Source organism: Pseudorasbora parva, chromosome 6 (assembly GCF_024679245.1).
Source record: "Pseudorasbora parva isolate DD20220531a chromosome 6, ASM2467924v1, whole genome shotgun sequence".
Lineage (NCBI taxonomy): Eukaryota > Metazoa > Chordata > Actinopteri > Cypriniformes > Gobionidae > Pseudorasbora > Pseudorasbora parva.
Window position 1 is genome coordinate 2,523,680 of NC_090177.1, and position 13,368 is coordinate 2,537,047.

Below are 13,368 nucleotides of genomic sequence, written 5' to 3' on the forward strand. Positions count from 1 at the left end.
CGCGTGCATGCTTCGAATAGAAGAGACGCCTATTTTTCACGCGACATGCGAGCGTGTTGGAAGCGTTTCCAGGCAAAATAGAATAGGAAAAGATGTTTATATGCCATTTTGACACGAATACATATTAAAAAATGACATTTTCATCTGTGAAAGTCTGTAGGTTAACATAAATGCAGATATAGGCCTAATTATAATAATAAAAACCAACATAATTATCGATTTTGAAATATTAAGCCTGTCAATACAGAATAATATGTTCTGTAGCCTATTTTGCCGTCAATACCATAGATATGTATGGTCAATAGGCGACTGCCGACGTTGTCTTTGCTGTATCAAAGGCAATATACTTATATTTAACATGAAGTATAGGGCTTCCCTCGGCAGCCGCGCCGCGGCTGACACGCAACAGAAACGCCATGCTCACACCACGCTAGACGAGGAAAGCATCTCTTGAAATGACAGGAGTTTACCTGCACAGTTCTCGTTAGCTTGGCTCATAGACCGTAAAAAAAACCTCGCCTCCGTTACACTGGCAAATATGTTTCAGACCCAGCCGCTATTAAAACAATCTGCCAGATTCGGCAGATGCAGGCGCGGGTAGATATTATCGCTGGCGGGCCACTTTTGGCTGCTAGTTTTCCACAAACTTTAAAATAAAAATGAAATGACTGACATATTGAAAAAACCAAACGTAAAATGACGGGGCCCCCTATTGGGCGGGGCCCATGGGCTTGAGCCCAGTCAAGCCCAATGGTAAGTCCGGCCTTGGCAACAGCGTTATAGCGTTAGATTAAAGCGCTCGTCTGTGTGAAGACTGCAGGAGCCCCGAGAGAAATCTGCTCCACTGATAACAGCGGCAACGAGCGATCGCCTCTTATTTAACAAACGAATGAAATGATGCTCTTCTAGTTAACCAGAGATGTTTTGGTTGTATTAGTTAGGTTCATCCATGAAGCAAGATTTTTAAAAAAGTGGTGGGGACATGTCCCACCTGTCCCACCCGCAAATTACGCCTATGAGTTTTAAAAATTGGTTGATTGACGCCAATCGGACGTTCATGTTTTTTTTTTCCGTCTATTTGAAAGTTAGGCTAATAAACATGTTGCATATACGTTCTGATTATGTCTTTTTTTTTTAAGTTACATAAACTGCTTTCAGGAGTTTTTGACCGGCATATCATCAAAATGTCCGGAAAACGAAACCTCTGCGGGTCACTTTGACCGGCACCATTTTTTTCTAGCGGAAACTCGGTCTGCTCAACAAGGCTGCAAAAACACAGCAAAAATTGTAAAGTATATTTATAATTTAAAACAGCTGATCACACTGCAAAAAATGCTTTTCTTACTCAGTATTTTTGTCTTGTTTCTAGTCAAAATATCTAAAAATTCTTAAAACAAGAAGTATTTACTAGACAACTAATAATTATTATCTTGTTTTGGGAAAATAAATAAATTTTAAATTTTAAATAAGATCAATAATCTGCCAATGGGGCAAACAAAATAATATTGTCGTCTGTTTGAATTAAGATTATTTCTCTCACCCCATTGGCAGATTATTTATCTTATTTTAAGCAAAAACTCTCTTCATTTTGAGTTATTTTTTCCCAAAACAAGACGATTACTTTTGCTTGTCTAGTAAATACTTCTTGTTTTAAGAATTTTTCGATGTTTGGACTAGAAACAAGACAAAAATACTGAGTAAGAAAAGCATGATAAGGTGACGCGAATAACACCTGTTAGTGGGTGGGATATATTAGGCAGCAAGTGAACATTTTGTCCTCAGAGTTGATGTGTGTGAAGCAGGAGAAATGGGCAAGCGTAAGGATTTGAGCGAGTTTGGCCAGATTGTGACGGCTAGACGACTGGGTCAGAGCATCTCCAAAACTGCAGCTCTTGTGGGCTGTTCCCGGTCTGCAGTGGTCAGTATCTATCAAAAGTGCTCCAAGGAAGGACCAGTGGAGAACCGGCCACAGGGTCATGGGCGGCCAAGGCTCATTGATGACCGTGGGGAGCGAAGGCTGGCCCGTGGGGTCCGATCAAACAGACGAGTTACTGGAGCTCAAACTGCTCCAGAAGTTAATGCTGGCTCTGATAGAAAGCTGTCACAATACACCTTGAGTATGGGGCGGCTACACCAGAGTATGACCTCTGACCCCTGACCAATGTTCCCTCTAAGCTGCGCGCGTGCGCGGCCGCACAGGCCAGTCGAAGTAGTCGCACAATAGATTTTTCAGACCGCACTATTTTTTTTATTATTATTTGTTTCTTCTTCAGGGGTTAAACATCTGAGCATCAAAGGCGATGCAGGCTAGGTAATAAAAAATTTAAATACTGAGATGTGACTGACAACCAAGCCGGATGTACGTTAAAATGTTTACATACAGGTATCCTAGGTTACTCTTGGCGTGCCCCAGCAGATATACAGTAGGCTACCATGGCGAAGAGAAAGGCAGAGCAGGTGCCAGAAAAAGGTCTGCCTAACGTTTAAACATGAGTGGCTAGATGAAATAGCCCAAACTGACACAAAAGATGGTCCAGGTAGGATAAAACTGTCAGACATATTTACGAAGAAAGGAGTGATCTGCAAATTCTGCTCGGAGGCAAAAGTGAAAGGAGAGTTCGCTCGGGGGAAACACTGGTCCGAGTGGAAGCTTGATCACCTAAGCGTCATCCAGGGCTGGACTGGGGCTAAAATTCGGCTCTGGCATACCCAGCACATCCGGCCCATGAGTTCCCCGTGAGTGTTTTGCTGGGGTTGGGGCCTTAAATTGGAGAATATAAATAAAACTAGGACAAGGACAAATAATGATAGATATTATCGAATTTGCTGTAAATGCAGATAAACTTAATATTGCTTTTTTTGTCACGCAGAAATGCCCTTGGCAGTAAAGCACTGATGATTTAGAGCTAGGATGCAGTACATTTTCTTCTTTTAAATGCTGTCATCATTTACTCACTCTCGTGTCGTTCCAAACCTGTATGACTTCTGTGAAACACAAAAGAAGATGTTTCGAAGAATGTTGGCAACCCAGCCAATTTGGTTAGACTATCATTAGAATATTGTATGAACAAAAAACAGACTTAACTCATTTTATTTTATGCTAAACAGAAGTAAATTCATTTAGGTTTGGAATGACATTAGGGTGAGTAAATGATCACATTTTTCAAGAGTTAACACATCATTTAAGTAAGACACTGATATCTATCTTTCATGAGGCTATTACATTTCATTAAATCTATTAAAAAAAAAGTTAATAAAACTTTTAAAGAGGGAAAAAAAGCTTTGTCCTTAAAGGGTTACTTCAGCGATTAGCATATGGCTTTGTATCAGTAGAAACCCTGGAGAATATTCAAATTATTGTGCTTTCCCCCCTCATATCTCCCTGAGACGAGAGATTTATGCATTTTATTTCTGGAAAAATTCCTCCTATGATGCAAAATGACGATTTTTGCATCATAGGAGGAATGTTTGCCCAGAGGCTAAAGACTACAGCCAGCAGAGGGAGCCATTTCCGCATGTTTTGAATCTGCGCATGGGGGATGGGAGATTACACTCAGCTGGCAGGGAGAGCTCAGCTTGCAGACAGGATCATTTAAACGGAGCTATGGTGAGCACTGAGCAATGTAAGTCTTTTAACTTCTCAAATTCATTTCTATGAAAGTTAAGCTTGCAAAGGCATGAACTGAAATGCGTGCCAGACTGAACTCCTGTGTGAATGTATGCCCGGAATGTAGTCGCGATTACCTCAGCTCTCATCACTCGTGCAGTCAGTGCTCAGTGCTGTGACACTCGCGCGGTGACTCACTCGTTATATTGAACAGACACGTTCAGTTTTTAATTGTAGTGTCTTCTCTAACTCAGTCACAGTAATGAAGTTGGTGGTGTTGGGAATGGCCTCACAGGGCAGCGAAGCATTCTGGGAATTGTAGTCTTTCATCCCCATGGGACAAAAATACATTTTCTGTCTTTTCTCAGTCTAGAAGACACCAAATTCAAAAATAATTTCACATTTCTACTGCATTGATGACCCAGTTTAAATACAGATTCATCTTCCCAGCGCTGAAGTACCCCTTTAATTTATGGGATCCAGACTTTAAAGCTGTTTTATTTACTGTAGTTTAACTGTAGGCCAGATTCATTTAAATGTAAGATCATGGTAGTCACAGGGTAAAAACATAGACTGTACAAACCTTGCTCCTCATTATATGGCTATATGGTTTCCAAAACTATATACAGTATTGTTCAAAATAATAGCAGTACAATTTGACTAACCAGAATAATCAAGGTTTTTAGTATATTTTTTATTGCTACGTGGCAAACAAGTTACCAGTAGGTTCAGTAGATTCTCAGAAAACAAATGAGACCCAGCATTCATGATATGCACGCTCTTAAGGCTGTGCAATTGGGCAATTAGTTGAAAGGGGTGTGTTCAAAAAAATAGCAGTGTCTACCTTTGACTGTACAAACTCAAAACTATTTTGTACAAACATTTTTTTTCTGGGATTTAGCAATCCTGTGAATCACTAAACTAATATTTAGTTGTATGACCACAGTTTTTTAAAACTGCTTGACATCTGTGTGGCATGGAGTCAACCAACTTGTGGCACCTCTCAGCTGTTATTCCACTCCATGATTCTTTAACAACATTCCACAATTCATTCACATTTCTTGGTTTTGCTTCAGAAACAGCATTTTTGATATCACCCCACAAGTTCTCAATTGGATTAAGGTCTGGAGATTGGGCTGGCCACTCCATAACATTAATTGTGTTTGTTTGGAACCAAGACTTTGCCCGTTTACTAGTGTGTTTTGGGTCATTGTCTTGTTGAAACAACCGTTTCAAGGGCATGTCCTCTTCAGCATAGGGCAACATGACCTCTTCAAGTATTTTAACATATGCAAACTGATCCATGATCCCTGGTATGCGATAAATAGGCCCAACACCATAGTAGGAGAAACATGCCCATATCATGATGCTTGCACCTCCATGCTTCACTGTCTTCACTGTGTACTGTGGCTTGAATTCAGAGTTTGGGGGTCGTCTCACAAACTGCCTGTGGCCCTTGGACCCAAAAAGAACAATTTTACTCTCATCAGTCCACAAAATGTTCCTCCATTTCTCTTTAGGCCAGTTGATGTGTTCTTTGGCAAATTGTAACCTCTTCTGCACATGCCTTTTTTTTTAACAGAGGGACTTTGCGGGGGATTCTTGAAAATAGATTAGCTTCACACAGACGTCTTCTAACTGTCACAGTACTTACAGGTAACTCCAGACTGTCTTTGATCATCCTGGAGGTGATCATTGGCTGAGCCTTTGCCATTCTGGTTATTCTTCTATCCATTTTGATGGTTGTCTTCCGTTTTCTTCCACGTCTCTCTGGTTTTGCTCTCCATTTTAAGGCATTGGAGATCATTTTAGCTGAACAGCCTATCATTTTTTGCACCTCTTTATAGGTTTTCCCCTCTCTAATCAACTTTTTAATCAAAGTACGCTGTTCTTCTGAACAATGTCTTGAACAACCCATTTTCCTCAGCTTTCAAATGCATGTTCAACAAGTGTTGGCTTCATCCTTAAATAGGGGCCACCTGATTCACACCTGTTTCTTCACAAAATTGATGACCTCAGTGATTGAATGCCACACTGCTATTTTTTTGACACACCCCTTTCAACTAATTGCCCAATTGCACAGCCTTAAGAGCGTGCATATCATGAATGCTGGGTCTCATTTGTTTTCTGAGAATCTACTGAACCTACTGGTAACTTGTTTGCCACGTAGCAATAAAAAATATACTAAAAACCTTGATTATTCTGGTTAGTCACATTGTACTGCTATTATTTTGAACAATACTGTAAAACATATATAATAAACTATTATATTTCTAAGAAAAAAAAAATGTAAACACCTGTAGAAAATACGAAAACAGCCTCTATAAAAGTGATTTATATTCTGCAATATTAATTTATTTAATATAGCAACATTTTTAATAACACTTTTCAAAACACCATATTTCTTCGCTGTTAGTAGCTGCAGAGTAAGTTGTGGTAAAGTGAAGTGTTTGTGTGCATTGCCGTTTTCCACTTTACCTCGTCATGAATCTGCTCGCGGCTGTGTTCAGCTGATTCACCACAGAACTGTAATGTTCCCATATCACACGATTGTATAAAACAAAATAAGTCAAAGTGCCGTTCATAGAGCAGTATTTAAACGCAGCGGCTGCGTTGTGCGGATATTCGCCTTTTGCAGTTCCATGCGCTCACTAATAAATAAATTAATAAATAGAAAAAAAGTGCCTAATATGGAGGGGAGGTGTCTCTCGCGGCGGCTTGTCAATTCAGAAGACAAACCAATGGGCCGCTGTCGCTGCATGTTGTCAGTGGTACACTATTTTTTTTCTTCTTTTTTTTTTTAACAGTACCGGCCCCAAAGTGCGTCGGCCCACCGGGCAAATGCCCAGTATGCCAGATTACCAGTCCAGCCCTGGCGTCATCTGACACAGAAAGTCCATGTAGACGCATTGACAGAGGTGGTAAAAGTACTCAAAAGTTATACTCGAGTGAAAGTATATATACCTAAATAAAAAATGACTCCAGTAAAAGTAGAAAGTCCTCCATTCAAACATCACTTGAGTAAAAGTACAAAAGTATCAGATTTAAAACGTACTCAAGTACCGAAAGTAAATATTCAAATTAACTGTAAATATCAATAATTAAGCAGATGTATTATTTTGGGACTGATATGCAATGCTTTAATTGAACAAATGATAAGATTAGATACTGCAATTAAGAATTTGTTAGATTTGCAATTAATAAGAGACAATGAAGCACCTTAACGCAGTAAAGGGGTTAAAGGGGGGGTGAAACACTCAGTTTCAGTCAGTGTCATGTCAATCTTGAGTACCTATAGAGTAGCATTGCATCCTGCATATCTCCGAAAAGTCTTTATTTTTTTATAATTATATAAGAAAGATGCGCTGTTCCGAGTCTTTCCGAAAAAAGCCGAGCGGGTGGGGGCGTATCGTGTGAGCGGAGCTAAATAATGACGAGTGCACGCTGCTGCTATTGTGTTGAGTCGAGTGCGTCGTAAAGCTGTGTCATCCCTAACAGCGGGAAAAAACTTTATTCAAAATAAAAAAATATGGCTTTTAATCAGATACAGCCATACATCTATGATCCGGAATCAGACCCAGAGGCTGCAGTTGAACAGGAGCAGCAGCAAAAACGACTAGAGCAGGACGTCTCTATGTGGTACAAGTTATACACTAACTATAATATGCTTAGCGGCTTGTGTTATTTACATATTTATACTTGAATTATATCGCCGTATTTTTGTCTTTGAAGGTGTACATGTGGGAAGTGCAGTTGTGCATGTGTGTGTGTGTGTGTGTGTGTGTGTGTGTGTGTGTGTGTGTGTGTGTGTGTGTGTGTGTGTGTGTGTGTGTGTGTGTGTGTGTGTGTGTGTGTGTGTGTGTTTGTGTGTTTACGCGTGGTTTGTGTAGACAGTAAGCGGACTGGTTTTGCACAGCAGGCTAGTGTTTACATAGAAAGACACGGAATAGTAGCGCATTTGAATGAAGAAGCGCGCTTATTTAGTTCAACATATTTCCCCACTCTTTGTGTATTGTTGTTTGGAGTGCTTTTACAATACACAAACATAAAGTTACACATATAGTGGCCAGCTAAACAAATGTACACGCACTACACATCGCATGCTCCATTGATCAATTAGCTATACGTGATCATGTTTGGGCTACTTGATGAGCATAGGCAAAAACACAGACATTTGAAGCAGTCTAACTCACCGCCTGCCGTTCTAACGTTGGGACCTTTATCGTTGGGACTGCTCCATCCTTCAGCATTAGGCGATCGGGAAAATCCGGCGTCGAGCTGGGCCTTGTTTATGAAACAGTCAGCACCGAAATGCAGCGAACAGATATAAACCTTTGCGCAACTCAGTTGCTGATCCGGAAAAGCAAATTCCACCCACCGTTGCCTTAACGCGGGGTTTTTTGGCAATCTGTGCAGGACTGTCTTGGTCTGGCAACCAAAAACGCACTTTTTGATGTCATTGTTAATTTCTTGAAGTCACATCACCTGTGCAGCAGCCTACGAGCCAGCGCTTTAATGGGCATAGCCTGTTACTTTCGCTCTCTCCCTCTCTCTCTCTCACGCTCTTCCGGTAGAATTGTCCGTAAGGCCCATACAAGGAAATTCCGAAACTTTAACGTCAAGTGGACCCATGATCGAAAAAAACTTGCCGAACCTTATGACTAACCGGAAGTAGTATTTTTGACAAAGAAATACTCCCATCAAACGTCCACCTTAACTTTTGAAACTTTGTCTATGTTTAGTATGGGATTCCAAGTCTTTAACAGTGTAAAAAGATCAGTATGCATGAAACAGCATTTCACCCCCCCTTTAAACTTAACATAGACGTGTTCCATAACATTAGCTCCATAAAACAGACGAGGAGCAAGATACTATTAACTAATTCAACATTAATTCAAAAGCCATAACCACAATGACATATTACATAACAATTAGTTAATAGTCATGTGCCTCAACAAGTAAAGTCATAATATACTTTGCCAATTGTTATGATTAATGATTAATTAAACAGACAACTGAGAGTCGAAATGCATGGCTTTGAATTATTACTAAATGTACATTATAAGTTAATGTAATATGTTATTAGGGAATTCATGATGTCATATTTAATTAATAGCAATTCATATATTACTTGATCTATTAATCATATATAATGTTCATTAGTCGCTGATGCAGTAATCATTAATAAATGGTTTAGTTCTTCATTAGTAATACATTACCTCATGATTATCTGTGCATGAGTTAGGCATGAATTATAATAGTGCACCTGTATTGTAAAGTGTTAGCGAAGTTTTCATAGTAAATAGTGCGCGCGCGTGACTATCGCGAGAAAGGAAACGCACGCCCATAAACACTCTCAGCTGCAGATCCAGTCGTCCGTGAACACTTCTGCCGTTATAGTCCGCGCCGCGCTCCACTTTATTCCTATGGGTGACGTCGAGCGACTTCAACGCTTCAGCACAGCATTCTGGGAAGGCAGCGCTGCATTTGAACCGATTTGAACGCATAAATGACGGGAAGCTTCACAACATCGCTTCAGTCGCGTCGCAAAGTGGATTTACACAGTCACTGCTGTCAGGACTTCACCAAATCATACCAAAGAAGTGTGTTTTTGACGGAGCGGTCCCAGCGATAAAGGTTCGGTCCTGCTTTGGAAGCAGCCGGTGAGTTAAACTGCTTCAGATGTCTGTGCTGTCGGCTATCGTCGCGGGAGTAAACATCAGTAAACGACACGATCGCGTGCTTCGTCATTCAAATGCTCTAACGGACTCCATTGCTGTTCTCTGTATAACGTTACACTAGTCTGACGTGCAAAACCGTTTTGCTTGCTACTGCTAAGGTTTAGTCGCATACAATAGTCCATAAACCGAATCATGTCCTCATAAACTGCGAGTAAACACACACAAATGTGGAGAGGCCACTAAATACAGTCCATACCACAGAGACGGACGTCCTGCTGCTGCTGTTTCTCCTGTTCAGTTTATTTCAGCCTCCGGATCTGATTCTGGATCATATCTCTATTAGCTGAATCTGATTGATAGCCATGGTTTATTAGAGTAACGTTTTCTTCTCCACGCTTGAGGACGTCACCGCTTTGTGTGCGCTCGTCATTCTTTAGCTCCGCCCACAAGATACGCCTCATCATTCTTTAGCTCCGCCCACACGATACGCCTCGTCATTCTTTAGCTCCGCCCACGCGATACGCCTCGTCACTCTTTAGCTCCGCCCACGCGATACGCCTCATCATTCTTTAGGTCCGCCCACACTATACGCCTCGTCATTCTTTAGCTCCGCCCACACGATACGCCTCGTCATTCTTTAGCTCCGCCCACACGATACGCCTCGTCATTCTTTAGCTCCGCCCACACGATACGCCTCGTCATTCTTTAGCTCCGCCCACACGATACGCCTCGTCATTCTTTAGCTCCGCCAACACGATACGCCTCGTCATTCTTTAGCTCCGCCCACTCGATACGCGTCGTCATTCTTTAGCTCCGCCCACTCGATACGCCTCGTCATTCTTTAGCTCCGCCCACGCGATACGCCTCGTCATTCTTTAGCTCCGCCCACACGATACGCCTCGTCATTCTTTAGCTCCGCCCACGCGATACGCCTTGCCATTCTTTAGCTCCGCCCACTCGATACGCCTCCATGCGCTCGGTTTTTTCCGGAAAGACTCGGTATAGCCCATATTTCTTTTATAAATATAATAAAACTAAAGACTTTTCGGAGATATGAAGGATGCAATACTACTCTATAGGTACTCAAGATTGACGTGAGATTGACTGAAACTGAGTGTCCCCCCCCTTTAAGTTCATCTAAACTGACTGGTAAAACACCATCATTATAATCTTCCCAAAGTCCAATCATTATAAAGGATATTGAAGAATTTGCTCAGTGCTGAAAAAAATTAGAGGGAACATTGCCCCTGACCCCACCGAAAGCACCAACAGTGGCCCGTGAGCATCAGAACTGGACCACGGAGCGATGGACCAGGGTGGCCTGGTCTGAGGAATCACGTGGAGGCCGGGTGTGTGTGTGTGTGTGTGGCTTACCTGAGAAACACATGGCCCCAGGATGCACTATGGGAAGAAGGCGAGCCGGCGGAGGCAGTGTGATGAAACAAAATGTGTGAGACAATTGTTGTCGGATTTCATTGGTGATTTCAAATATGAAATATAATTATAAGCTTGGTTAACAGCTTTGGAGAGTTTCATAATAATCATACATGTGTGTTGATCATCAGATCCTCATGAGAATGATTAGTGAAGGATCATGTGACTGAAGACTGGAGTAATGATGATAAACTCAGCTTTGATCACAGGAATAAATCACACTTTACTATATATTCACATAGAGAACTAAGCAAACAAGGTTGCTTTTTTTTTTTTTTTTTAGTATTTTTGATCAAATAAACACGGCCTTGGTGAGCAGAAGAGACTCTTGTGAAACAGCTACATTTAATAGTCCACTTGTGTGTGTGTGTGTGTGTGTGTGTGTGTGTGTGTGTGTGTGTGTGTGTGTGTGTGTGTGTGTGTGTGTGTGTGTGTGTGTGTGTGTGTGTGTGTGCGTGTGTGTGTGTGTGTTTTACAACTGCACCTGACCAATAAAGACTAGCACTTAACTATCCAATTCAATTTTCTGTTTGTTTATTTAAAATATATATATAATATGTTATACTTGTGTTATACAACACTTGCAGCCTGTTGCCCTCGTTTGTTTAGTTTCTTCTATTGCTCTCCTCTTTTGTAAGTCACTTTGGACACTGCAAAAAAAGCTTTTCTTACTTAGTATTTTTGTCTCGTTTCTAGTCAAAACATCTAAACATTCTTACATTAAGAAACATTTAGTAGACAAGTACAAATTATTATATTGTTTTTGGAGAAAGAGTTTTTGCTTAAAATAAGATCAATAATCTGCCAATGGGGTGAGATAAATAATCGTGTTTTCTGTTTGAATTAAGATTATTTTTCTCACCCCATTGGCAGATTATTTATCTTATTTTAATCAAAAACTCTCTTCATTTTGAGTTATTTTTCTCAAAACAAGACAATTACTTTTGCTTGTCTAGTAAATACTTCTTGTTTTAAGAATTTTTAGATGTTTGGACTAGAAACAAGACAAAAATACTGAGTAAGAAAAGCATTTACTGCAGTGGATAAAAGCATCTCCTAAATGATTAAATGTAAATGTGTGTTGATCAGGACTGTTCTGGATCGATCCGAATCTGGGCTGCACGTCTGATGCCATCCAGGTGTTCTGTAACTTCACCGCCGGCGGACAGACCTGCCTGAACCCCGTCAGCTCTGATAAGGTACTGCTATACATACCCAAATATGAAATGATACTAAAACATCACTGAGAAGGATCAGTTAACCCGTCTGGGTCTGCTCGTGTGTCGGTCAAAAACCACAGATTTTTCTCTTATCGTTAGGAAAAAATAGACAAAAAATTTTTTTTTATATGAAATATATATTCTCCAAACCAAATTTTACTCTAAAACTTCATGTAAATCATAGCCATAAACCTAAATGAGTTTTGTTCACTGCAAAAAATTCTTAAATCAAGATGCATTTACTAGATAAGTAAAATGATAAGTAAGTAAAGCAAAAGTTATTTTTCTTGTGTTGTTGAAAATCAAATCTAAATGAAGTGAGTTTCTGCTTAAATCAGGCAAAATGATCTGCCAATGGGGTGAGAATCTGATTGAAATCTTGTTTCCATCCCAAACAGAAGCAAGATTATTTTTCTCACCCCATTGGCAGATCATTCTGATTTAAGCAAAAACTCACTTTGATTTGATTTTTTTTAGGAAATAAGATAAAGTGTCGTTTTACTCATCAGGGCTGCGTTTCCCAAAAGCATCATAAGCCTAAGATGATCGTAAAAATGATTGTACGAGATATCTTAATATTAAGGTCTGTTTCCCAAAAGCATCGTAACGTAAGTAGCTCTTGAAAATGTTCGTAGATCTACGAGTGCTCTGGAGTAATCGTAAAGCTCTGAGTATCGTAAGAAGAGAGCGTTATGAGGTCACCTACAGGACAACCGGCACATTACACCTTTAACTTTATTAAGTGCATTGTGATAATACTAGGGCTGTCCTCGACTAAGGATTTAGACATTCGAATCTCTCTATGGTCGACTGATAGTCGAATCATCTGTGTGTGTGAATGGGTTGGGAAGGGCACGACACTAGTCAGCAGAAGGGTAAAACTATTTTTATTTTCCTTTACACACTGCACACAGCAACAACTTTTAATAAAGCGACCAAAACTGCCTGCCCACTGACAGACGAACTGACAATGGCTTTCTTATTTAGGTTTAGATAGCCTAAAAGGTAATGTGGTGGATAAACATTAATAAACCGTTTTCTCATAACATATTAAAGCCGCGATTGAAATACAGAACATCACGCAAATATATAAAAGAACATTTTGATAAATAAACCTAAAAAAAGACCTGCCTAGAGAGGAAAAGAACACTTTGAGTGTGTTTATATGCACGTTCTGAAGCCGATTGTGCCTAAAGCGGGTGAAGACGTACGCAAAGCTCAGCCCCGCGCGCCTCAGGATCTCACACCGCCACCTGACGCGCACATTATATACACGCGAGCTTAGTTTTGAATTGACTGACAGATGAGCTGCACGAAAGCGCTCTGTGGTGCGGCAGGATTTTAAACAACTTCCCGAGTGGCCGCGGACAGGCGCTGAATGCTGCCGCCGGTGTGTGTACACACACTCATTAAACGTGTTCTAATT

General features: G+C 40.6%; 1 protein-coding gene across 1 annotated transcript in view; it reads left to right on the plus strand.

Moving 5' to 3' along the window:
- The window catches only part of LOC137078211 (collagen alpha-1(XXIV) chain-like), a 247,343-nt gene that overhangs the window by 227,562 nt on the left and 6,413 nt on the right, over positions 1-13,368 (plus strand). The window contains exon 58 of the mRNA XM_067445327.1: positions 11,812-11,921. Coding sequence (XP_067301428.1) covers positions 11,812-11,921 — 110 coding nt within the window. The remainder of the gene's footprint in view (positions 1-11,811; positions 11,922-13,368) is intronic.